Genomic DNA, 26,594 nt, shown 5'->3' with positions numbered 1-26,594 from the left:
CAGGCCCCTAGACCTACCCTCAGAATCACGTGAGGATCAGGCCCCTAGACCTACCCTCAGAATCACGACTCGGCTCCACACCGAGCCAGGGATCGGACAAGGATCCACTACCTCCGGATTTAAGCGCGTCTCTTGAGCGCGTCGACGATTGTAATTTCTCTCTTCTCTTCAGTTTAGAATTTTCGTCGATAGCGCCTAATACACTGAGGTTCTCCAATGTATGCCTGGCCGTGACACTAAACCAAGTGCACCACGGAACCAAGGCCGATGGAAAGAAGCCGAGCAGCTGGACGTGGAAATTATGGAAATTCGCAAAGAGAAGCTGGGGCTTAATTTTCCTGATACGTTTACTAGCATGGCCGAATTGGCGTTAACATATCGGAGCCAGGGCCGATGGGATAAGGCCGAGCTGCTAATTCCTGTTGGAAATGGATCATTTTTGATTTGCGTCAAACCCTGGATATTAAATATAGTTTAACTTGCTTTTTTATTATATTTTATCTTCGATGCGATATTTATTTTATCCCTTACAAAGGCTATTTAAATGGATTTAAACCTTCCTGATATGAAATATGTCACGAAAGCGATCCAAAAGAGACAAGGCTGCAATATAGGGGCGATTCTATTCGAAGATCTAAAGCTAAGTGTAAAGGAAAAAGAAAGGCACGTAATGCCAATCGCGTACGCGCGCCTAAGCGAGCAAATAACAAATTCACCCTGGCGCCTTGTCACGTGGGGTGGAGTCACGGTTGGCAGTCGCCCAGGCACGCCACTCCGTAACAATTATAACTAATTGCAATCGCCGGTGCTCACGCCGGCATTAACACAAAGCTATTTACTATCAGTATAATATAATTGTAAAAGTGGTTGGTTTACTTACTTGTGCCCATGCTTGGACCGAGTGGCTCGTAGTGCAATAGAAATAGCCACCCCTGGTAAATACATTGTCGTAATTGGGGCAAGCGTCCTCGGTAGCACTGTTGTGTTTTACACCATTGGAACCGACACACCTAAACCATTAATATAATTTCTGCTTTAATCCAAGGGGTACGTATAATATTTACCAGCAGGTGTTAGCTTTTACTCCCAAGAGGTAAAAAGCGACAGGGATAATTGAGGCTTTCATGTTAAATTTTTTAAACAAAAGTAAATGGAAATTTAAAAAATGGAATGTAAATATTAAGGTAGTTGGAGGAGGTGGTATGGCAAAAAAAATAATGCCCATTATCAGAGGAAAGCACAGGTTTTATAACTTTTCGGATATAATATATTGGAGCAAATTTAAATTTGGCCAAATTTTAAAATAAATCCGGTAGTTTATAATAAGCTATCCAAATATTAGCAGAACCCTTGCTTCCAATTAGTTGGTCCATAATAAGATTTAAACCTTTGAGTATAATATTATATCCTTTTACTATTATATTCTTATTTATTATAATAATTTAACGTGGATCTTGTCACGGCCAGGGTAAGCATAGCACGGAAGCTAGTCTATTGGCGCCTATCGACGAAAATTCTACTCTGAGGAGAGGAAAGGAAACAAACAAAGTTCTGAGTTTGACGCGACGTAGATAAAGGTATCACCCTGGTGGGTCGTTGGTCAGGGGTCAGGGTTAGGGTCTGGTGATCTCATGGTCCAAATGTCACACTCTGATCCCTCATAGACCTTAATGCCCGTTTTGAGTCTTTGCTAGATTATAATGAAGCTTCAACTGTTTGCTACCACACTGGCTGTAACTGCCCTGGCTCAAGCCCAGAATTTTGGAGAGCACTGTTTACGTCAACAGTGTCTTGAGCTCTCCTGTTGAGCGACATGCTAACCTTCCAGGCCCTTCTTTCAGTGTGACATCCTCGAGGCTGTTGGCCTTGGCAACCGCCTGTCCAGGAACCTCTCGACTCTTTATGACGATACTCTGTCGGCTTATCGGCCCTTGGATAGCACACAAATTTCCCCAGCATGCATTTTTTTTCCGCAGTCCGCCGAGGAGGTCGCCACGGCCGTGGAGGTGCTGGGCGTGTCGGGCACCGATAACAACGACGGAAATTTGAAGGGTTGCAACCAGAGCTGCAAGTTCGCTGTGCGTGGTGCTGGGCACACTGCCAATCCGGGAGCCAACAATATCCGGGATGGCGTAACAATTGACTTCAGTGAATTGGTGTAGACATCCAAAAGTCAAACAAAAGCCTAAAACCTGACTCATCTTACGCTAACCGACTGTACAGGCGCCATGAACACCACCATTTACCATGCCGACAAGACCCTCACCTCCATCCAACCCGGTGCCCACTGGGGTCCTGTCTACGAGGAGCTTTCAAAATTGTCGGTATCCTTATGCATAAAAATACCAGCTAATTGTTACTATCTACAAGATCACATGAATCTATATTCTGCTGTGTTCTGGAATCGCGTGGCTATGCACGTGATTTGCCCCCTCGCATGTTACGCAAACAATACAAAATTATTGTTGCCTGCGCGCACCGTGCGTCGCGTGGAAAATGAGTCGCCGTTGGGGTTTGGTAAGTATAACAACCGGCCTGTGATGTCGAATTTTTGCCAAGGCCTGCCTGAAAATTGCTGGGGCTGCTTTCGATTGGCTAACGTGTTTGTCACATACCCGGGGTTTCCTCTGCCGTCTATAGCCTGCCGTCGAACGATGGTGGTGACAACGTCATTGCTGCTCTCGTTAGCAACATATTACAACTGTGTCGGTGTACCTGCTGTCTGTAAACCGTATGTATATCGAGGAATGGTCTGCACAATATGCTAAGCCTCGTTTCTGCGAAACAGCCAGCCAAGGATGTTCTTGTTTTCTGTTTGGGATGGGCTGCTGGGGTCACTGCCTGTGATGTGGTTGGTTGGTTGGTTGGCCATGAGAAATTGGTTGAAGTTCGCCACCGCTTTCTGCGGATTTCCTTTGTGAAATAAAAGGTACCCTTGTACTTTGGCGTGTAAAAGACTATTTATTGGTATTTGACTGGCAAAATCTTGCGCTAGGTTGTTAAAATCGACGTGTCTGGATTTAACGTTCGCCGATTAACACGACTGACACGATTGCTGTTTGGTGCTGTTATCAATTTGGACGGAGGGGAGTGTTTCCGATTGGAGTTGATACATGGTTTTGAACATCAACCTGGCAGATTCCTTGTCCATATTCCCAAGGTAAACTTTTATATCAACTCTTCCGTCTCGAAACAACGCTGTGTCTAGCTTCTCAATGGCGTTGGTGGTTATAACAAGAATGCGACCTTCTGGGCTTGCCACCCCGTCCAGCAAGTTTAGCAGCCCAGAAAGTGAACAGCCGGACCGCTTTTCAACCGAATCTGAATGTTCATCTTCGCTATCGCTTTTATTTTCCAAATCTGAATTTGATAGGGCGCGTCGACGCTGAAGGCCGATGGCATCAACATCCTCCAATAAAACGATACAGCGTTGTGGCAGTTGTGTGAACAGCGCCTTCAGCTCTATGTCACTGCGGAGGCTCGGAATCTCCAATATGTAAACGTCGAGATTGAATTCACTTGCCAAAGCCAGGCTGAGGGAAGATTTGCCCGTACCAGGAGGTCCATGTAGGAGATACCCTCGTCGGTAGGGTACTCCGCGATCTCTGTAAAAATTCCTGGTTTGCGGGCGCAGATACTCTCGAATATCCTCGACAAGCCGGCTTTTTTCGCCTTCGTCCAAGTACACCGTACTTAGTGGCCTTTGAGGCTTTACGATCGTTGTGTCCCAAAATGCCCGGCTGCCGAAATCACTGCCCCGGTGGATGTAGACAGCAACTGAGCCTTTGCGCTGTCCTTGTCTGAATTTATGACAATGGCGGAGGAACTTGTCGATTGGGTCTCGAGACCAACCTAGGCAGAGAATCTCTAACAGTTCCTCGTTCGCATCTGGCTTCCTGCTATTTTGGGGACCAGAGGGCTTCGCAAATCTGAGGCGGAGGAACAGAGGTTTACCGTCGTGGCAGAAGAACCTTGTTCCAAACTTGGAAGTGTATATAATCTGGCAGTCATGGGAATCGTCTCTCGTAGTTTTCTGGTGCCAGAAGGGAACTATGCAGCGATCGGCAGTCTCTGTGCGCGCTACCAGGGTACCGGTTCTCTTTTTGGCCAAGTCTTCGCTGCTGAGGTAGTTGATGACGTCCACATATAGGCGATCCTCGGCTGGTACAGACGCTAACACCGTAAAAAGAGGTATCACAACCCAACAGATACCATAGAATATACGTTTTGTGTGCTCGACCAGATGTAATATGGCGCCAGCTAGTGATAGCAGCCCTAATAAAAAGGGAAAATTCATTCTCAGTGTGAATTTCTGAGCGAGGTCTGCCAGTGCAGTTCCCGCCGCAGCGGTTCCGCTGATTAGGTTCGCAAGTGTTGACATATCCCAGCTGAAGATTGTAACACAATGGGACAAATAACTTGAAAGTTGAAAATTGGAAGCTGTGGATGTGGCAAAACCTTAAAGAAAAAAGGGCTCGAATTATCAATGTCATGCGGCCAGAACCAGAATTGTAGTTAATTTGAAACCAAGTATTTTCTGGACTGTTGTAAGCAGATCCTTAAGAGAAACGATGTGGCAATGTGGGCAGCGTCCATATGCCCGATGCTTTGATGAGATTATTTATACCCTTAATTAAAAGCTGTTCCTTGCAAACCTCGTCACCATAACCACGAAGTGACCAGCCGGGGCTAGGCTGAGATAAAATGCGGCCCATGGTGTGTGCCTCAAAGCTCAATCGATTGTAAGTTAGATACACTTAAGGGTGCGGTACCCCCTGTCAACAAATCATGCGGACCTGGCAAACTTGAGGCCTCAGACCATGGTTCAGGTATTGCGTTACCTGAAAGCGCCCTTCGCTTGCCTGAACTTCAGGGTGGTATGACGGCAGTGGGAGAAAGTCTTCTGGACAGGGCTACCTTGTATTTGGAACAGACTGCAAATGTACTCAGGAGATAAATAGACGCAAGGTACAGCGAGACGTACAACTTATTCGTTTCAAACTTGATCCATACGCGTAAACGAGGTCTATGGACAGTATTAATGACAAGATTGCTCAAGAATCCCTGCTCAGGACTCTTTGTCTGCTGCCCCCGCTATTGTGCAGTCTCGAACGGCTAACCTTACACTGAGAAACCTTTGGCCAAGGCAAGCGATATACCGAATATGCACGCCTATTGGACTCACAGACAGCCGCTCCCGGTCTGGTCTCTTGGTATCTTGGCAATCTCACCCTCCGCTTCTTAGGCATTATAATTTTCATCCCTAAGGATGAGGCCCCCTTGCCAATGCGTGGTTAGAGTTGTTATAAAAATGCCTGCCCAGCTTAAGCGAAAAGCCTGTCTTGGCTACATTCGGTCGCCGGCTGGTTACATGATTGCAACGCTAGCTATCCTGTTGGTACTACCAGGTACGTTCCTACCAGTTAACATTTAAAGTCCCTTTTAACGGCATCCATCTCAATTGGCCTACATCTCAAGATCACATGCAATTAGAAAGTACATTAATGTTAATTAACATTCTTAAAGTGCAGGCAGGAATAGGATGACAAATTATGGAATTTCACGTAAATTTTACCTTCACATCGGCTTTGGGTGTTTGTCAAAGGGGCAATACTATCTTGAAAGATTTAGATCCCTCGATTGACTTTTGGACATTGCGAAACTGTTCCAGGCTTTTCTTGTTACAAAGTTTGCTTTCGACGTTTTGTTTTGTTTTTTGTTGAGATACGAGTCTGATGGTGAAGGGCTTAGAAGGTAAGTCGGGACCCCCCCACCGATCAGTCCCAGCCACCACTTCATCCCAACCAACCCAATTGGAATTAATGCGTTATTTAACCAATCTTTCGCGTTTGACCCCATATTTTGGATTTGGATTTTTCAATCAAAAATGAAGCGGTGTTCTGAATCTGATATTGATATAGCGCTTGAAGCTATCGTGGCCGGCCAATCAGTTCGGAAAGCTTTTATTGAGTATGGAATTCCATACAGTACACTCCGAGGCCGATTAGCGACGGTATTCAAAAAATTCAAAAAATACGAACCCCCTCCCGGCGCTGAAGCGGGCCGTTTAGGGTCGGTTGCCAATAGGAACGGGTCCGGTTCAAGTTTATCGGGACCCTATTTCGACCCCGCCCAGTGCAGGCCACAACTGTCCCAAACGGCAGTTTGTGGGGATTAACCTCAACCTTAGCTACCATCTGTTAACACTTTCAATTGTAAGTAATGACGAATGGCGATGGAGAGTTTTTTCGGTGTGATCGGCCTAGTTCTGCTCACTGCCCTTCCCAAACCCCTGTTTTTGGCCCTGGCTTTGTGCTTCTAATTTTGTGCCACCACCTGTCCCTGCTTTTGATCGATTTGCTGTCAAACAGCGAGCGTGGGCACCAATGACGGGAACGGCGAATGTCCCCTCCCAGATTCCGCGCCCTCGTTTTTTTTCTTTGCAGTCTTGCTAGCACCTCAGTAAGGATGTGGCAGGAATTTACGAATGTGGTTTAGGTTAACAGAAGGAGGGCATGCAGTCTCCCGGGTGTATTGCCGCTTGTTACCTTTGGGCACTGGGCTGATATGCAACGAATAATACCTTTCAAAGGAATCCAACCCTTGCACAGTCGTGTTGGCGAACCACGCCAAGCAAAGGCATCAACGACCTAATCTGGTCTGAAAAGCTCCATAACCCAAATTACCATTTTGATAATGCAGGTGGCCAAGAGAATCGTGACATCTGTTCCAAGTCGGATGTGACCCGTGAAGCGTATCGGAATCAAAGCCATGACATGGAATTTGGTTAGGAATCCAGTTTTATGTTTCCGGTGCCTGTGTTGGCCTCACCATGATTTCTTCTGGAAGGGAAGGCTGACCCCAAGGTGGGGCACGATGGGCTTATCACCGGAAACAAGGGCTTTGATTGGTTCGTTTCGTATTTTGAGGCGATGAGCGGCCCCCTGAACTCGAGCAAGGCAACCGAAATAAGGTAGAGCTAGATTTGGCAGTTGCTTTGCATAAACTCAACTTGCCCAATTTCACGTGGTTAACGTTGCGTACCCCCTGTTCGGCACCCCCCCTGTTCGGCACCCTGAAAATCTAACAACGAAATGCCTACTTTTATAAACTGATTTAAATATAAAATTATTAACGGACAAAAATACAATCGTTTTCACGCTTCTCCGGTTCATTAACCTCTTCTTCATCAGCTAAAGGTTCCAAATTTTCTATATCATTTTCCTGCAATCCAATAATGTTCTGTTTGTTAACCAAAAGCTCGTTTGGATCCGGAACCACCCTCCTCCTTTTAACCGGCCGTATTGCCTCCAGTTGTGCTTCCAATAAGCTGATTTTTTGCTGGGCGCTAGCCAAAAGGGTATCTTTGGCTTCGAAGCTTTTTTGGACTTTTGCAAATAAAAGACGTGAAGTAGCGTTGGTTTTGTTGGATTGGGAAAGTTTTTGCAGTTGAAGTCGGATATCTCGGGTCGTTTTAGGGGTTTTCCAAATAAGTAAAGACGGGTCGTTAATTTTTTGGGCTGGGCTTTCCGGTGTTTTATCCCTTTGCAAACCGTTGTTTCTATCTTTTATAACGTTGGCGTTGCTATTTTCTAACAAAAAAGGGCTTAAAAGTGGTTTAACCAAGTTTACCGGCCATAACCCCGTTGTACGCCAACCAGATTGAATGGTTTTTGCTATAAATGCTTTTAATCTGGCTTTTCGATAACAAAGTAGGAAATTTCGTTTTCCAATAACTGTTGAACAGCAAAATTGGCTAACAAATCCAAGTTGACGTCGATAAGCTTCTTTTAACGGCCCAAAAACCGATAGATCCAATGGTTGAAGAACGTGTGACGAATGAGGGGGTAAATATAGGAGTTGAATATTATTTTGCAAGCAAAGAAGCATAAATTCGTCCGTTATATGTGATCCATGGCCATCCAAAACTAATAACCGCTTTTCAGGGGTTAAAGGTTGGGTATACGGAATAAACACCTTTTTTAACCATTCGATAGCCGTTTGGTTATTTGTCCACCCGTTTTCGGTTGCATGAAATTGCCAATTATCGAAAGGGCTTAAATCCGTGGGAAACCATTGTTGTTGTACGTTTTTTCCCTTAAATATAACGAGGGGAGGGAGGGCAACGCCCGTAGCCGATATACATTCGATTATAGTCGTCCAACCACGCGTTCCGGGCTCTTTTCGTTGCAACGGCCGGATCCCGTTAAGCCCTAATACTAGGCCATTAGATCCTTTGCCTTCCATTATACCGGTTTCGTCCATATTCCAACGGTTTTCCGGTTTAATAGCGTTAATAACCGGGTTCGTAATATAAAGCCACCAAGATTTAATTACCTCCGTAGTAGCGCCATTAACCCGGGCGTTATCTATTCGACGGGGCCTTTGGGTTTTAAGGATTGGATAACGAGCCAAAAAACGAGTTATCCAACGTTTTCCAAGGCCTTTTGTCTCTCCGGCGGCTTGAAGAATTCGTTCGGCAAAAAAGCGTAATTCTTGATGCGTTGGCGGAAGCCCTAAAGCTGTTTGGGTAAGTACCCAATCAGCCAAATGCTTTTCCTGTTCCGTGGAAAGCCTTTGAAAAGGGCTTTGTGCTTTTTTATAAGGTTGAGAACCTTTAAGTCGACTTTGAAGTGTAGACCTAGGTATTCCCCATTTTCGGGAGGTTTTTGCAATTGGATTGCCATTATTGACGTCGTTAATTGCAGATATAAGCTGTTTTTCAGTATATTGCTTCATTGGAAAATGGAGAATTAAAATCAGAAAAAAGTAAATCCAAAAGTGACAGATTCATCGAGATATTTATAATAGAAGTTGGAGGATAAAAATAAAAGTGTTGTTATTTTTGGGTGCCGAACAGGGGGGGTGCCGAACAGGGGGTACGCAACGTTATATCTATTGTGGAGTGCTTGCTTCCCATCACACACCCCCCTCCGGATGATTTCCGAGACAGGACTTTTCTTTTTTTGAAATATATCCAAAGTACCACAGTCAAAATTCAGCAAGCTTCTCGGTGGCAAACTTTTGACTGCTATACTTTTGAAGCAAGTTTGCTTGAACTGCCTAGAGTATAACTAGGAGGGTAACTTGTTCCACATTGTGCTACCATAAAAGCCACAAGCCCTTCAGGTTTCTGAATATCATATTGCCGCCTTTGATTGCATAGATCTAGCCAACCAAAGCCACTTGCCGCCTCGACATGAATTGCTATGAGACGTAAGTCATATATGTGCTGCTCAATCCTATCAAGACTAGTAGCAATTTGCTAACGATCCGCGGGTCGACCTATGCAACTCAGCGCCAGATACATAGAACCCCGAATACCAGGCAGGAAATGTCACAGCAGCAAATCCAAGCCCCGCCAGGATCCGGTCATTTGGCCGTATTCCAAAGATCTGAGCGAGCGCTGGAAACAGCCGGTGATGCATTTTCGCTGGATAGTAGCCGTAAGCGAGCAAAACTTCATAACTCCACCGATATAACTAGGCTCTCTGATACAGTAACGACTTTACTAAATGCTCAAAACACTACGAATCGAATAGAGATAAACTTCACCCAAAACACCGCTAAATTGAGCAGTATGGGCACTCCTTGCGCATATTCCATACTGAAAGAAAACCAAATTCGTCCCAACTTCAGTGAACAATCGTTATTGCCCTCGAGTGCCTGGCAGAGCCCACGCGTTTTCACGTCTCCAAGTGACGCCAATTTACAGTTTGACGCCAACGCTACCACGTGGGTCTCCGGCGGTTCGATATACGAACAGTCTTCCCTATTGATTGCAGACTGTGCATCACCTTCTTTGCCAGTTCAAGCCATAGGTCCAAACCAGCCATCCTTACTCATCAAGCCGCATACATCTCTCACGGCAGCACCTTACAACGTTGCAACGTACCCAATTGTATCATCTGGCCCGCAAAGCCAGATGATCTTCTTCGTTTCCCAACCTGAGCCGTATACTCAAGAGTATCATTCTGCCTACGGGACGACAACTGTGGGACTATATACAAATCATGAGTGAGCTGATTCCATGTTATTTTATGATCTCTTGCAAGGCATCAGGCTTACACCCGCGTAGTTATTCCAACCTCCGGTCACAAAACCAGGTGTATCAGCAACAGGTACCTGACTTTATAAACACAGGTCCCGGAGTGTCAGTAACTCGAAATGTAGAACAGAAAGACACATCACACAACGTCCCAGTGATGGGAAGCCGCCCAAAACCGCAATGTTGGGATCATGGATGCAACGGTCGCCAATTTTCCTCCCGTAGCAACCTTCTAAGACATCAGATTATATTTGAACCTGCCAAATCAATATGCCACTGAGCACGGGCTTTAATCAGTGGTGCGCGAAGCCAATAGTAATTCTAGAGCATATTTCTGTCCTCACAGATAAAGATTCCCGTGGTACGAGAATCTTCCATGCACGACCAGGATAGGAAATTGAGGGCTTTGTTACGATCGAGGTATCGGGTAACCTGTTCTTATGGTAAAGCACAGTGTGTTGAAGCAACTGAGCGCTTAACTGGGTACTCGGGATTCTCAATGACTGGGGTGAAGTTATGATCGATTCCTGGGTAGATAGTAGATTGATTGCTAATAAGCAATCCTCGACTGAGTCTTATCTACATGGTAACGAGCGTGTCTTATATAGACAAGTGATCACTTTGTACAAGTGATCATGATCACTCCAAGGTGATCACGACTGGGGTTGATCACCTCCTTGGCGGTGACTGCGATCACGTCCGTTCGGCGATCGGGTTAGGGTCCTTTATCTTATCACCACGTGACCCCCTGCTCCTCTGGTCTTGTTCCTGGCTCGGTGATTCCTGGTGGTTCCAGCTTGGGTTCCCGACACCTCTTCCGATCTCACCCAATCGTGTTGGTTCCCCCTGGTCGTAACAGGCTTCTGCTTTGAGATTAATTACTATTGTTAGTAGCGTGGTATTTCGAGATCGTCGCATTTCCCGGCCTCACATGCTCGTGGTGTCAAATTCTGTCGGGGAAAATTTCAACGGTGCGTCCGCTTTCGAATCAATAGGAAGCGCTTCCTGTGTGGTGCCTGATGCTAATTTGACGCTCTCGCACGGGCGAAACGGGCACCAGGGACCCTACCCACACAGGCCGCAGTAAAAAGTTTCGGCCTGTCAGATTTGAACAAAATTGATGTGGGGGAGCGAGATGGCGGGCCTTTCGTTAAGATGTATCAAAAAGCACCCTAATCAAAATTTAGCAAGCTCAAGTCAGAGCGCCCCTCAACCGTCACCCTTAAAAATAGAAATACAAATGATGAAGCCACAAAACATTTCGTTATATTGACAATTTAAACAGCTGCAACAATACAGTCACCCATATCTGAGGAATCAAGAACTCCAGGAGATTCCTCCACGTTCGTTTGAACTGTTTCCGCCCGGGTTTGAGCCCGTTGTATCTCCCTTAGTCCAACGAACATAATGTTTGGATCCGGATCAACCCTGTCTTTCCCGTGGTACCACGGCCACAAATTGCGATTCCAATTGGTTAATTCGTCGATAAGCCATTGCCAGTTCTAGGTCTTTAGAATCCCAACCTTTTTGGATTTTCGAAAACAATAATCGCTGCGTGGAATCGCTGCGTGGAATCGCTGCGTGGAATCGCTGCGTGGAATCGCTGCGTGGAATCGCTGCGTGGAATCGCTGCGTGGAATCGCTGCGTGGAATCGCTGCGTGGAATCGCTGCGTGGAATCGCTGCGTGGAATCGCTGCGTGGAATCGCTGCGTGGAATCGCTGCGTGGAATCGCTGCGTGGAATCGCTTCCGGTTAACCGAGAATAAAAGCCTAGTTGCGATTTGATATCTTTCGCACTTTCCGGGGTTTCCAACCCACTAAAGAGCTGTTTTGAATGGAACGCGATATATCCTCAGGGTTTTTAGGTGAAGTGGCGGGTTTAGGAGTCGATTTTGTGACTTTATGCATGTACCGCCATGCATTTGCCGCATGTAACAACCGTGTTCAAATAGAAAACGCAACAGTGACGCGGCGCGAGCAAGCCACTGTCGAAATAATTCCTCTGCATCCAGCGTCAATCATTCAGACTCTGGATACAGTACCAAGAGGCCCCGAGCCGTCCAGAGGCTTGATCCTAAACCCAATACTCAATTTCAACATGTTGCAACAGCTGTAACATACTTGTCCAAATTCGAGAGCCTAGTTGGTCACGTGAGGTCGATGCATACGTAACGAAACCCAACAACCTCGGTAGCCTAGGCAACCATGACGGTCCCATTCCAAAATCCACAGCTACAGCAAGCGACTTTTCCGCTACAAGGGGACCCTCTGTCTTGCAAAGCAATCCCATCAATCGCGACACATCATCACCCATTTAAGTATGGATATGATTGTCAACACAAATCGAAGCAACCGCTACGTTCGATCGTGGCTCGACTCAATTGATCAGAGCGATACACTGATTCAGGACCCAGAGACAGCCAAGCTCGCACCCGAGCAATTTAACCCTGAAATGCCGCCGACACCACCCCCGACGTCGTCGTCGCCCTCCAAAAGAAAGAGATCCTCGGACATGCAAGATGGGAACTCAATCACCTCGAGACCTCCATCCAAGACCGCAATGGCCTTTCGATCATTTCCCCGCCTAGCACAACCGGACGAAACGTCCAGTATAGGCTCTCTGTCGATGTCCCGCTCTCAATCGCAATGTTCAACGAGTCGTCGATCCACGAGCCCAATCAAACGAGCCCTCGATCTCAAGTTCCTTGCGAAGCCGGTCTTGTTCGAAGACTTAAGCGACAACCCGTTGGCACAACTACCTGCTGATGTACATGGCTTGTGTACTCGCGTCATGCGTGCAGCAAACAAGCTGGGAGTCATTCCTGCTGTGACACGCGAAGCGATTGAAGCGAAGATGCCCAACATGCCATTGATGGACGCTTGGTTCCGGCCGGAAACAGAGCAAAACAGACGGGAGCTTGATGCTTGGGCCGAGTGCGACGTCGAGCTTGAAGAGAGGGCATTTGATAAGACGCTTGCGCGTAGGCAATTCAGGGCCTTAGTTGCGATAAAAGAAGCTGCTGCAGAGTCGTCCAACATAGGCCGCGGCGAACTGGCATGGAACAACATGGTCCATTTCCCACTACTCCAACATGCCGTCCAATCGACATCTTACAGCCGCCGCGTTGTGTGTGAGCCTATTATGAACGCACATATCGCAAAGCAGTGGCTTCCAGAGATGGGTAGCGACAAAGGCAAAGCCGCGAAAGACTTGGTAGCTGGGGGCAAAATGGTTGACTTTGCTCTGGTGCTTGACCTACATAAACCACGGCTCGAAGATGAGGAGCTGGGTAAAGCTGTTACAAATTTATTAGCTATACAAAAATCCCAGTCTCAGACCATCAACCAGTGCAACTACGAGCCGCTTGGACTGAAACCCATCGGGGTAAGCATCGAAACCAAGACCGAGATAGCACTGACCACAGGCAGCGCACAACTTGGGATTTGGACGGCTGCATGGCATCGCCGCATCAGTGAGCTTTTGGTCATCGATCCGGCCACGGAGCGCATCGTCACATTGCCGCTTCTGCTTTGTCACGGCCATGTTTGGCGTCTTTACTTTGCTTGCGACCGGGGACAAAATATTACGATCATCGGGCCTATTGATGTCGGGTCTACAAACGATATCATCCAAATCTATTCTCTTGTGGCAGTGTTGCGCGAGCTGTGCAAATGGGTCGAGGGTCCGTTCCGCGATTGGCTTGCATACGCGATTGGGTTGAAAGAGAAGCCAGAAGAGATAGTGTAGTTGGCATTTTTTGCTTTGATTAAAATATCATCTGTGCTCGGGGATCTACCAGCCAGTACCGCATTATGTCGAACGACCAGAACATAATGTTATTGCGCAGCGGTCTACCCCATCTCTTTGACATTGACGCGCGGCAAACTGCCCTGGTAGTCCTGGCCATTATTGATTGGGAATACAGCGGATTCTTTCTACTGGAGTTTGAGAGACCATTCTACAGACGCCCTGGTCCATCTATTGCGCTACCAGATGAGGTGGACGATGTGGAAATCCTGTTGGGAATAAAAACCTAAATAGGACAGGTAAATTGATGTGGGTGATTGGATTGGTCGGGTTGATCGGGCGCGCGGATTCATATCCCCGTAGCAATATGCCAATCAATAACGTTGCGTACCCCCTGTTCGGCACCCCCCCTGTTCGGCACCCAAAAATAACAACACTTTTATTTTTATCCTCCAACTTCTATTATAAATATCTCGATGAATCTGTCACTTTTGGATTTACTTTTTTCTGATTTTAATTCTCCATTTTCCAATGAAGCAATATACTGAAAAACAGCTTATATCTGCAATTAACGACGTCAATAATGGCAATCCAATTGCAAAAACCTCCCGAAAATGGGGAATACCTAGGTCTACACTTCAAAGTCGACTTAAAGGTTCTCAACCTTATAAAAAAGCACAAAGCCCTTTTCAAAGGCTTTCCACGGAACAGGAAAAGCATTTGGCTGATTGGGTACTTACCCAAACAGCTTTAGGGCTTCCGCCAACGCATCAAGAATTACGCTTTTTTGCCGAACGAATTCTTCAAGCCGCCGGAGAGACAAAAGGCCTTGGAAAACGTTGGATAACTCGTTTTTTGGCTCGTTATCCAATCCTTAAAACCCAAAGGCCCCGTCGAATAGATAACGCCCGGGTTAATGGCGCTACTACGGAGGTAATTAAATCTTGGTGGCTTTATATTACGAACCCGGTTATTAACGCTATTAAACCGGAAAACCGTTGGAATATGGACGAAACCGGTATAATGGAAGGCAAAGGATCTAATGGCCTAGTATTAGGGCTTAACGGGATCCGGCCGTTGCAACGAAAAGAGCCCGGAACGCGTGGTTGGACGACTATAATCGAATGTATATCGGCTACGGGCGTTGCCCTCCCTCCCCTCGTTATATTTAAGGGAAAAAACGTACAACAACAATGGTTTCCCACGGATTTAAGCCCTTTCGATAATTGGCAATTTCATGCAACCGAAAACGGGTGGACAAATAACCAAACGGCTATCGAATGGTTAAAAAAGGTGTTTATTCCGTATACCCAACCTTTAACCCCTGAAAAGCGGTTATTAGTTTTGGATGGCCATGGATCACATATAACGGACGAATTTATGCTTCTTTGCTTGCAAAATAATATTCAACTCCTATATTTACCCCCTCATTCGTCACACGTTCTTCAACCATTGGATCTATCGGTTTTTGGGCCGTTAAAAGAAGCTTATCGACGTCAACTTGGATTTGTTAGCCAATTTTGCTGTTCAACAGTTATTGGAAAACGAAATTTCCTACTTTGTTATCGAAAAGCCAGATTAAAAGCATTTATAGCAAAAACCATTCAATCTGGTTGGCGTACAACGGGGTTATGGCCGGTAAACTTGGTTAAACCACTTTTAAGCCCTTTTTTGTTAGAAAATAGCAACGCCAACGTTATAAAAGATAGAAACAACGGTTTGCAAAGGGATAAAACACCGGAAAGCCCAGCCCAAAAAATTAACGACCCGTCTTTACTTATTTGGAAAACCCCTAAAACGACCCGAGATATCCGACTTCAACTGCAAAAACTTTCCCAATCCAACAAAACCAACGCTACTTCACGTCTTTTATTTGCAAAAGTCCAAAAAAGCTTCGAAGCCAAAGATACCCTTTTGGCTAGCGCCCAGCAAAAAATCAGCTTATTGGAAGCACAACTGGAGGCAATACGGCCGGTTAAAAGGAGGAGGGTGGTTCCGGATCCAAACGAGCTTTTGGTTAACAAACAGAACATTATTGGATTGCAGGAAAATGATATAGAAAATTTGGAACCTTTAGCTGATGAAGAAGAGGTTAATGAACCGGAGAAGCGTGAAAACGATTGTATTTTTGTCCGTTGATAATTTTATATTTAAATCAGTTTATAAAAGTAGGCATTTCGTTGTTAGATTTTCAGGGTGCCGAACAGGGGGGGGTGCCGAACAGGGGGTACGCAACGTTACTGCCCAGTGGTCAACCCGGCAAAACCCTTCCACCAGGGGCGTACGAGGGCTGGCCTGTCGGGCCGACATCTACTACGCCCAATATATTTAAAATCCCGAATCTTTATAAAGACCAGTACGAAATGCTGAAAAGCGACGACGGAAAATCGTTTTTAACTTCAGGGCCAAATTTAAAAAAACTGCAGGCAGAAGAAGACCGCTTCCAGCATGTCCCCCCTTATACTAAAGTCCCGGGAGGCCAGGCGACTGTAATTAACAATAACGAAAGACTTGTGTTCGTGCAATTTGGGGCTGAAAAAATGGTTTTTACCTATACAGCCCTTCGGACAAAGGCCGTGGGGATTAACAAAATGCGCGCTCTTATTAACCTTTTCCTGCAATCTTACCTGCTTAAAAACTTATCTGATGCAACGGTCGCTCTTAACCTCGATGGCGGTAAAAGCGTCGTCCTCGCCTACCAGGAACCTGGCCAGCCAATGAAAATTATCGCCCAGGGCTATCGCAAAGACGAACAAATCCCCGGTTTAACACCCTATATTCCAGGATCGTCACGTGAATTTCCTACTATGGTTAAAATCGAGCTTGTTGGCCGCGCAAACCCATTGGGGAAAATAATGCGCCGTTCCGGGCTCCCGCTTAACCCGGCCAAATATTGTGGGCAGACCAAGCACCCCCGGTGGCTCCGTTGCCAATAGGTCCGGTGCCACAGGTTTTCGGTGTTATTTTGACCTGATTTTTGACCATTTTCGCTGCTTTTCGCATTTAAAGTCATAATCCGCAATGCCAGTTGGGATTACGGTGGCGAAGAGCCACGCCACGGAACCAAAGTGACAATCCTGGTTAAAAAAACCCTTTTTCAACCCTGCAACACCTACTCGACGTCAGGCACTGGGTCTACTTAACGACGATAAATTAGACGGCCCTACAGAGACCCCAGTATGAATAAAATGCTATTTTGTACAATTGAGCCGAGCCTCTCTTTCGGTGTTAGATGCGAGCGACATTGGACTGAGCGTTTGCAGGTCCCAGTGTTCCCAGTCAATGGGCCATTGTTGCTGTTGTGCCCGAAGCACATCAGTGCTGGGTGTTTGAAATCAGCCAGAATTTGTCGAGTTTCGCTGGGTGTTGGCCAAATAAGTGAAGGAAGGTGGTGTTTACGGAGTGGCGTGCCTGGGCGACTGCCAATTGTGACTAGCTCCACCTCAGTTCGTTGTTGTGTGTGTTGTGTGTTCATTTAGGCGCGTGCAGGCGATTGGCACTGCGTGCTTTTCTTCTTTCTTTAGACTTAGCTTTACATCTTCGAATAGAATCGCCCCTATATTACGGTCTTGTCTCTTTGGGATCGCTTTCGTGACAGGCATAGGTCGGGTCTCTCGGGTGCGGATTTATTTTCGTCGCTCGTCAGCGGCGTAAGTAGTAGTAGTAGTAGTAGTAGTAGTAGTAGTAGTAGTAGTAGTAGTAGTAGTAGTAGTAGTAGTAGTAGTAGTAGTAGTAGTAGTAGTAGTAGTAGTAGTATTTATTAACGCCGGGCCGCGCGGAGCGCCGGCAACGCCGGTTCTCCGCGCATGCAGCCGCACGTGGAGCATCACGGCGCGCTATCTAAGTCTACATAAGTCTATATAGCGGATCGATCGACACGGGCCGGGCCCGCGGCGATGTAGGGCTGGGTGCCTGCTGCGGCCCTGCAACTTATATTCCTGCAGAGCTATGACCAGCCTGCGGCGCCTTCCGCCGTCTGTTCGTGCGCACCGTTGCGCGCGGGGGTGTCCACTAGGGCCGGTTCGGTGCGCTTTTAGCGCGGAGGGAGGGTGAAATGGCCAGTGATGGCTGCGAACTCCTCAAAAGCCCGCGGGTTTCCCAATGTCTTGTATAGGTACTCTCGTCTGGTCTGCGTGTTTGGCCGCTGAGTCGGGCTGTTGGGCCACTTTTTCCATAGTTTGACACTGTTTGAGCAGTGGACCAAATGGTCTGGTGCCGTGGAGTTATCGCACCAAGCGCATTGCGTTTTTGCGCCCTGGTGGGCAAACCGGTCGTGATATCCTCGAAAATCCCCGTGTCCTGTCCGCATAGCTAGGTAATGCCCCAAAATCCGCCGGGGTAGCCCGAGTTCGTTTGGTTCCTTCGTTGGGTTGTATTCCAATTGCCACCGGTCGTATGCATTTGACGTCTTCCTGGCCTGCCAACATCGCGCGCTGGCCTCTCGGGCTGCCTTCCGAAGCTCGGATCGGATACCGCTGACGGTCGCGCCTTGCGTGCGGGGGTCGGTGTCCGCGGGTCCTTTCGCGCCTTCGTCCGCTAGGCGGTCTGCATTCTCGTTCCCTTCGATTCCTTCGTGCCCCGGACACCATCGTATGCGGACGCTAACGCCTGTGTTTTTCAGCTCCTCCACGAGTTCGTGGAATCGGATATAGGCCCATTGCGAAGACAGTGATGCGGATCCTCTCAAGCCCCAAATAACGGAGGCGCTATCCACACACACCCATATTGTATCTCCTGGGTTCGCGTCGGCTGCCTCGAGGCCGCGCAATGCCCCGACCGTTTCGGCGTCAAAAACTTGGCATGGCCCGCCCAAAGCTGCTGAACCTTGGGCCGTTATCTCGCCTTTGCGATATATAATAAACCCGTATCCCACCAGGTGGCCTTGGTTTTGATCAAATTGTTCGGAGCCGTCGCTAAACACTAGTATATCGTTAGGCCCGAGCTGTTTTGCCCACCTTTGGAAATCCTTGGCTGCCTCCCTTTTGCTTTTGCCCCCTGTTGGGTCTTTGCGGGATCCGGGGGTGTACCGGGGTGGTGATAGCTCAGTGGGAATTAGCGGCGGGAATACCATTTCCGCGTCGAGCAGTTTCGAAGCCCGTGGTTGGAGCTGACCGGCATTGCGGCCCCGTTCCACCAAATGTCTAAACTGTCGCCTGTATAACGGATGCAACTTGTCCGCCAACCGTAATCGAAATGCGTATTTTGACCGGTGGTGTTCCATAGCGACCTTTGCTGACGGCAACCCGGCATCTCTGAGGATGGAGGCTGTTGGGGCGGTTTTCCAGACCGGGAGGACGGCTCTAGCCGCGTGTACCAACGGACGTTTAACCGCCGTTAACAGGCCTTTTTGTCTTTTCCTTGGGTCGTACCACGCCTCCGCTGCGTATGATACCGACGATAGGACGCATGCTACTGCAGCTTTTCGCAATGAGGCAGCTGGTGGGCTGTATTTGACTCCAGCGAGGCTGCGGAGATGCCGGGCCACTACCATGGCTTTGGTGCTTCTTTCGTCAACGTGGCGGCGGCCCGACAGTCTTTTGTCAAACCAGAACCCAAGCCAGCGTAGACCTGGAACAGCAGATATTGCAGAAGTGTCTGGGACCGTCGTGATAGGTTGGATTGTTTTGTCGTTTATTTGCATGGCCACGTCCTTTTCTGTTCTGCTTCGGGTAATGTGGATCATTTCCGTCTTTTCCGGTGCGAACGTGATCTTATGCTCGGCTCCACTCCGATACATTTCACCCATTGCATTTTGGAGCTCCTCCACATTTTGCCGTACTGATGGTGAGGTCCTCCAATTTAAGATATCGTCTGCGTATGCGAATCTCCACCGGCCTCCGGCTTTTACCAGGACCGCCAAATAAACCATATAGAGAACGGGTGACGCCGGAGACCCTTGCGGTGTGCCGCACTCAAGGCTGCTATATTCGGTGGTTGCTGCCTCCAAACGAACCCGAGCTTGACGATCTGCCAGGAAGTGGTCCACGAGCCGTAGTAGACGAATGTCGAAACCCATCGCCCTCATCTCCTTTATAAGACGTTTTGGGAGCAGAGCATCGAAGGCGCCTTGGACGTCGCTTGTCATTATTGTAACTGCTTTCCCCTCCGCCAAAGCCATTTCTATATCCTGCGTAAGGGCGCAAATGAGATCTGTTGCAGACCTGCGTGGGAGCGCCCCTCCCTGTGTTGGGCTTAGGATTCCGTGTTGGAGCGCCGCCCAGGCTATACGTCTGCCGAAAATTCGCTCCAAACCTTTGCCCAAACACGAAAGCAGGGCGATTGGTCGCCATGACCTTACGTTAGTTTTGTCTCTTTTACCTGCTTTAGGGAGCATAACGACCTCTGCCCGCTTCCACGGTCTTGGGTACCAGCTGAGCTCCAGACACCGCTGGTAGAGTTTGCGGACCGGCTCACTGAGAACTGTCCAGCAGGCTGTGAGCAGCCGGACTGTGATGCCGTCCGTACCTGTAGACGTGCTTTGCACCCCGATGCATGACTTCTCCGCCTCCTCCGCAGAGACTGCTGTGTCCCATTGTATTTTCGCTTCCTGTTGGACCCAACCGTCGAGGGGGTCCTCTGTTAGGTCGTCATCTTTGGAAAAGCGGCCTAGCACTTCCTTTTGTAGCGTCTCCGCTTTAGTTATTGGATCGTGGATGGAGGTTCCGTTGTGGATTCAAGGGGGTGATCGGAGGTTGGGCGCCAGTTTGTGCCAACCTACCACGTCCCATAGGCCTTTATCGTCTGTTATTTCGTCGATTGTCCTGCGCCAATAGTCTGCCTTCGCCCTTCGTACGCCCGTAATATAATCCTTTTCCTCTTGTGTGCGTCCGGCCCGTGGGCCCGATGCCCGCCGAGCGGTCCGGTATTTTGCCCACAGGTTTTGGCAATCTCGTGTCCACCAAGGGGCCGAACGGCCCCGTTTATTGGGGGCTGTACCTCCGGCTATTAAAGCGCTTTGCCACATAAAGTTGAAATTGTCCACCCAAACATCTAGCGCCGGCCCGTCTTCGGCCAGTTCAGGGTCGGATAATGAAGCTATTCCGACGCCCACCAAATTCCGGAACGTTTCGAGCTTATTTTCTCGAACCACGTAGTTTATGGGCTCGAAATATTGCTTTCCTTTGGTCGGGAGGTTTGTCGTTAACGTTTGGTGGTCTGATCCGGTATGTAACTCCTCGGCAACCTTTGTAATGGCGAAGGGTATATTGGAAAAAACCATGTCGAGCACCCCCCCTGCCTGATGTGTAGGGACGCCGATTTCTCCAGTGAATTCCATCCCGCTCCCTTCGGCCCACCGGGTAAGTTCTCTCCCTCCTCGCGCGTCGGAACGGTTGGGCTCGTACGCCTGCGCGATAAAGTTAAAATCTCCCCCTACGACAGTAGGTCCCGTTATCTCCGTGCCGCACACTAGGTCCAGCATTTCTGTACTCAAAACGTCACGGTAGACGTGCAGGATTTGGGTCCCGTTAATTTCCAGCCAAAACGCATCCCGCGTTTGTGTGGGTCGACGTTGAACGACCCACAGTCCCGCTTGTTTCCGGACGTAGGTGAGCACCCGGGGCCGTATTGCCACAAACTCATCCCAACTTGTAGCGTTCCAGTGGTCTATAGGTGCGAAAATGTCATAGCCGGGATGTGTCTGGGTCCTCGTTCCCAGGTAGCACGCCGGCTCTTGTATGTTAATAACGTCTACCCCTTGTTGGTGACATATTTCCAGCAGGCTGAGGTGTGGCACCTGTCTTTTGCCTACGTTTGCCCACGCCAAGGTGAGCCCTGCGCGAAAAGGGGCGCGGTATGGCTTCCTAGTCATATAAAGAGGGCTGTTGTTCGTTCGTAGCGGAGGTGCAGGTCGCTTGCGTTGACACGGTTATACAGCTATCCTCACTGCTTGTGGGAGGGGCGAAGCGCGTCAGGAATTGGCGGATGGCTCCCGCGTCCGATGTCGATCTATTTCGTTTGCCACTGGTCGTGGAAGATTTATTGCTCGAGGCCACCTCCGTTGGCTGTACTGCTTGGGCGGCCGCTCGCACTGCAGCTTTTGCAGCTGTTTCTGCAGTCCTTTCTAGCTCTTTGGTGTAGCGGGCCTGTCCATGTCTCCTTATATCGTTCAATTTCCGTACGGAAGGGCGAATAACCTTATTATTTTCGAGCTTTGGGGCGGCCGGGCACCCTTTGTGTCTGTCACGAAAGCGATCCCAAAGAGACAAGGCTGCAATATAGGGGCGATTCTATTCGAAGATCTAAAGCTAAGTCTAAAGAAAGAAGAAAGGCACGCAGTGCCAATCGCGTGCACGCGCCTAAACGAATACACAACAACGAACCCTAGCACCTTGTCACGTGGGGTGGAGTCACGGTTGGCAGTCGCCTAGGCACGCCACTCCGTAACACTATCAATGTGCAGATTGAGATACGTAAAGTGGATTAAAAGAGGCACTGGATGGCTAGAGGTAACTGTTTGTTAGTATAACCCTAGTTCACGGGCCTCCAGGCTCTTTCATCAGCTCGCTGTGATATCTAGGCAACTTACACGGTATTTTTCTACTGCTTTATCCTTTTGTACAAGTTGTAGACAAAGTCATGACCGTTATTCAAGAGCAAATCGTATCTCTGATGAAAAAAGCGGTTGCACCATAAGGCACCTAAATTCGTCGGAAGGGATAATTATAGTTAGCGCTATTAATTGCAAAATTATCCCTTGTTTTGGTGAAGAAGGTTACTTACCAAAACCAAAGATTTGTTGGTTAGTGTAGGGCTTAGTCGGACCGGCCCATGTGTATTTGTTCGGCTCTGGGTATTTTTTATACATTTGGGTTTCCGCATCATAATAATGATTGGCTTTCCAAAGGTGTTCAGACGAACTTGATTTAGTTTTGGAACCAATAATATATCCAACCAAATCACCCTCTAAATGCAATTCAAACGAATTTCCAACAAAATCGCAAATTTTATTTGCATCGCATTGGACCCGACCGTTTATCAGTTTCTTAATGGAATATCTCGGGATGAATCTGTCCAACCCTTTATCAGGGAGGGTTTCGTAAATGGCATAAGATTGTTTTCCAGTTAGGTCCAATTGGACATTTGCGTTTCGGGCGAGATTTTGGACGATGTTAAAGTTTTCGGTGTGTGCAGCAGCCAGGAATGAATTAAAAAATACTGAAATCAGAAGGAATAGGGGCGACATGATGGATTTTATAAAACGTAGTTGTCGGAAATTTATGCTTTGTGTAGAAAAGGAGATGTACGCTGGTGAAGTGAGATTTTACAGTTAGAAGCAATTGAAATATAATGTTTAAAGGAGGAAGGTGTTTAAAATCTCTAACAATTTGGCCCTTCCGACGTCGCCAATCGTAATACTTATACTAACAGCAAGTTCCTAATATAGCTTCGAAGAACGGGCGCAATCATTTTTTCCATACGGCTTGCAAATGGGATAATTGCAGCTTTTTTCGAAGTCAATTTTTATATAAATAGATACGCAGGACACTTGCTCGATTTTCCCCGGGATTACCTAGCTTATTTTGACATTTGTGCACATATTAAGATAGCGGCTTATTAAGTTCAGGGAAAAGAAATATAATAACCTCTTTACAATTACTAAAAATGGATATTTTGTATTATTTGAATTTGCGGCTTTGAACTTTTAATTTTTCAACGGCCTTACCGCAGCATGTGTCTGGGGTACCTTTACATCCATTGGTTAATTAATCCCGGCTACTGGGGTGGGCGAATAATACGAGCAACTGCACATTTGTTAAAACTAAAATATTAGGTAACCTGTTCTTATGGTAAAATATAGTGGGTGTCACGGCCAGGCATACATTGGAGAACCTCAGTGTATTAGGCGCTATCGACGAAAATTCTAAACTGAAGAGAAGAGAGAAATCACGATTGACGGCGCGCTGGAGAGACGCGTTTAAATCCGGGGTCAGTGGATCCCTTTGTCCGATCCCTGGCTCAGCGTGGCTGGTAGAGCCGAGTCGTTCTGAGGGTAGGTCTGGGGGCCTGATCCTCACAAGAATCACGACTCGGCTCTACCAGCCACGCTGAGCCAGGGATCGGACAAGGGTCCACTTACTCCGGATTTAAGCGCGTCTCTTGAGCGCGTCGTAGATTGTAATTTCTCTCTTCTCTTCAGTTTAGAATTTTCGTCGATAGCGCCTAATACACTGAGGTTCTCCAATGTATGCCTGGCCGTGACATGACCCCACCTGGCCTTTCTGGTACCGGGCCAATTTGTCTAGTCGTAATAGCGTTCCAGGTAGGGATTACTTCCACAAATAAGCACTGGATCCGGGGCCGAGTCAGGAACAGGAGCAATAACCGGCCATTCCCGGTCTTGACATGCGACCAAAAACTTTCGGGGTTACCGAGTTTGATTTTATTTTTGTTATTTTCCTATTTCTTTTGCTCGATCCAACTAGACCACCATGTAAAAAAATCGTACTTCCGAAATCGGTTTTATAATTTGATGTTGGTGCTCCGTCGATAAAATTGGGCTGTAGTCAAAAAAACTTGAAAAATTAGGCTACAAATGCAAGGTCAATCCTAGCCACCCAAGTGGGTTTCACCAGCAATGGCCTGAACGACGAAGACACTGCTCTGAATTCTCAAGGAAAACACCATTGCCGCCAGTTTTCTACCCACCTTCGGACCCAACCCTGCCCTGGACGGTATGACCGGCGTTGCTGAGGGCCTACGTTCGTACAGACCATACTTCCTTCGACGAGACTTCACCGCACTTCGGTGCCAACCTTTTCACAACACAAGCGCCGAATGAAATTTTGATCGACAGGTTGTTAAAGACGATTAAGCAATTGGTTTATCGATGTTTGTTATCAAATTACCCCCACGGCTTTGGTGGGGTTACACACGGGCAGGGCAACTACTTTATCAAAGGCGACAGGGGCGATCTGTATACGATCGCTGTGAATTCGGATTTATATATGCAGTATACCATGTTAGACCGGATTTATTGGCTGTGGCAGCTGTTGATCCAGACTGGGGCCGTGAACGTGAGCGGCACGCTGAAAACGGCAAAGAACTGCCGAGCAGGGACGCCAGACCTGATGACGGGTTGAACATGGGGATTTTGGCAGAGACGTTGAGGACCAGGGAAATTTTTGATTACTATTAATTGCTAAACCGTTGCGGCTGGGCTTTCAACTGCTGTTAGAGTAACAGCATCCTCAAAATTGAATTTGTCGTTGGGTTAACCCTTGGGCTCATCCATTTCGGCGACAGTATGCATGTTGCGTTTGGCTGTAATCGTTAGGGCTGTTACGAGCAGCCTTTAGGTGGCGACCACCGCAGCCAAAACGTGGTTTCTAAAGCGATCGATTATAAAGCTTCAGTGTTGGTTTGGTTGAGACAAGAGGTTTATATGGGTCGTAAATTTTCTTGGACAATTTACGTCGACAGTTGTTGGCCGTCCTGATACTGTTAGGTCACAGTAAGTAAAGATTTTATTTATGTGCAGATTTACATCCCATATTACCCTCCACTCCTTATTCCTCCTTGGGCCGGTTATTGCAGTTACGAGATTTATATGTTGCGTTTTGAATCGGCATTGATTTCAGTACCAAGTTTTAGAGCTCTTTTTTCTTCTCCACTATTCTGTATCCTGAGAAGCTCTATACGCTCCTCCAAAGCTACAAAGCGATAGTGCCATGCTCTGAAACCACATTGGACAAGGTAAAATGTTCGAGAAGGTTCCCGAAGCAGCAGCCTGAGCTTTTTTTCGTCATGGCTATTCAGTGGCTTCTTATGCAGTGTGTTCTCGTGTTTTTTGTTCATCTAGCTTGAGATACTCAACCATACCGGGGTCGATCCGACGGGTTACAATCCGGAGAAATGGCTTCTGGAATGAATTTTCCCGCCTTGCACTCTCCCTGTCAAGGCATAGGCCTGCCAATATATTTGCGGGATAGATTTCGGAATCAGGGAATACTAAGTTAGATAACGGCTCTAGTGAACCCGTCGCTGCAACATTTCTGAAGAAAGCCTAATATAAAATACAAAACTAGGTAGGAATGGTACGGAGGACGAATCAGAAGATTATAACCAAACCCTAGGTTTTCCAAATTTGATAAATTAAAATACATTTACTATATATGTTGATAGGCCTTTCGTAATATCGATCAATCAACAGAACGTTGTTATACGGATATAAAAGTAGATTAATATGTGTATGTGTGTGTGTGTGTATTCTATAAAACTGTCTAGAGGTGAGCTCCTGAACGTCCTTCCATCTTATACCCGCAATTGGGCGGGTAAGTTACGTGTAACTGGCCGGTGCGGCATTGCACGTAAATTATCGTTTTAACCGCGATTCCCTTTATTTTAACACCGGCGACTTTTTTACGCGGTTGACAAACTCTAATTTAATCGTTATAACAATTTCTAAAACGAAGAACAACGGAATAATTATGCAATTTTCAATAAATTTTTTAAAAGGGGTTTTGGTGTACATTTGTCGCGCCTTTATTTTCCGGAGCCCGTTATATTTTTTCCTTTATATTATTCGAAGGGTTTTACCCCGGTTTATTATATAAATAGTATTTTCAATTTTTTAAAAATTGTAAGGGTCGTTTATTATTTTTTCGGCGTTTGTGACGGTTATTACCTCTTTTTTGCGGCTTTAATATTAACGTGGTTCATCAGGACCCCGGACATTTTTCAACCCAGTTTCATCCTTTAGTTAAAAACAACGTTCACAACATTATCAATCCCGTTACCGGCCCATAACGCATAACGTACTCGATACTCTTACAGATGGCGAGCATACTATGGGACGG

The 26,594-nt window shown here is 47.2% G+C and overlaps 6 protein-coding genes across 6 annotated transcripts; 4 read left to right on the top strand and 2 right to left on the bottom strand.

Moving 5' to 3' along the window:
• Nucleotides 1-789: 789 nt before the first annotated feature.
• Nucleotides 790-4,715, bottom strand: MGG_14588 (mitochondrial chaperone bcs1; the record flags this gene model as incomplete). The annotated part of the gene is made up of 7 exons (XM_003709478.1): nucleotides 790-831; nucleotides 881-1,010; nucleotides 1,822-2,143; nucleotides 2,213-2,309; nucleotides 2,616-2,641; nucleotides 3,049-4,173; nucleotides 4,628-4,715. The coding sequence occupies 7 exons, from the start codon at nucleotides 4,713-4,715 to the stop codon at nucleotides 790-792; spliced, it is 1,830 nt and encodes a 609-aa protein (XP_003709526.1).
• A 596-nt stretch (nucleotides 4,716-5,311) lies between these two features.
• Nucleotides 5,312-5,928, top strand: MGG_16174 (uncharacterized protein; the record flags this gene model as incomplete). The annotated part of the gene is made up of 3 exons (XM_003709477.1): nucleotides 5,312-5,398; nucleotides 5,672-5,754; nucleotides 5,922-5,928. The coding sequence occupies 3 exons, from the start codon at nucleotides 5,312-5,314 to the stop codon at nucleotides 5,926-5,928; spliced, it is 177 nt and encodes a 58-aa protein (XP_003709525.1).
• A 3,271-nt stretch (nucleotides 5,929-9,199) lies between these two features.
• Nucleotides 9,200-10,021, top strand: MGG_16173 (uncharacterized protein; the record flags this gene model as incomplete). Its single annotated transcript, XM_003709476.1, has 3 exons — nucleotides 9,200-9,216; nucleotides 9,328-9,446; nucleotides 9,543-10,021. The coding sequence occupies 3 exons, from the start codon at nucleotides 9,200-9,202 to the stop codon at nucleotides 10,019-10,021; spliced, it is 615 nt and encodes a 204-aa protein (XP_003709524.1).
• Nucleotides 10,022-12,369: 2,348 nt separating this feature from the next.
• Nucleotides 12,370-13,797, top strand: MGG_06807 (uncharacterized protein; the record flags this gene model as incomplete). Its single annotated transcript, XM_003709475.1, has 1 exon — nucleotides 12,370-13,797. One exon carries the CDS (start codon nucleotides 12,370-12,372, stop codon nucleotides 13,795-13,797), a length of 1,428 nt encoding a protein of 475 aa, XP_003709523.1.
• Nucleotides 13,798-16,337: 2,540 nt separating this feature from the next.
• On the top strand, nucleotides 16,338-16,733 carry MGG_16172 (uncharacterized protein; the record flags this gene model as incomplete). Its single annotated transcript, XM_003709474.1, has 1 exon — nucleotides 16,338-16,733. The coding sequence occupies one exon, from the start codon at nucleotides 16,338-16,340 to the stop codon at nucleotides 16,731-16,733; it is 396 nt and encodes a 131-aa protein (XP_003709522.1).
• A 5,602-nt stretch (nucleotides 16,734-22,335) lies between these two features.
• MGG_16171 (uncharacterized protein) lies at nucleotides 22,336-22,981 on the bottom strand (the record flags this gene model as incomplete). The annotated part of the gene is made up of 2 exons (XM_003709473.1): nucleotides 22,336-22,436; nucleotides 22,519-22,981. 2 exons carry the CDS (start codon nucleotides 22,979-22,981, stop codon nucleotides 22,336-22,338), a joined length of 564 nt encoding a protein of 187 aa, XP_003709521.1.
• Between the last annotated feature and the right edge of the window lie 3,613 nt (nucleotides 22,982-26,594).

The sequence above is a fragment of the Pyricularia oryzae genome, chromosome 1 (genome assembly GCF_000002495.2).
Source record: "Pyricularia oryzae 70-15 chromosome 1, whole genome shotgun sequence".
Lineage (NCBI taxonomy): Eukaryota > Fungi > Ascomycota > Sordariomycetes > Magnaporthales > Pyriculariaceae > Pyricularia > Pyricularia oryzae.
Note: the sequence above shows the minus strand (reverse complement) of the source record. Positions and strands in the feature narration are given on the sequence as shown.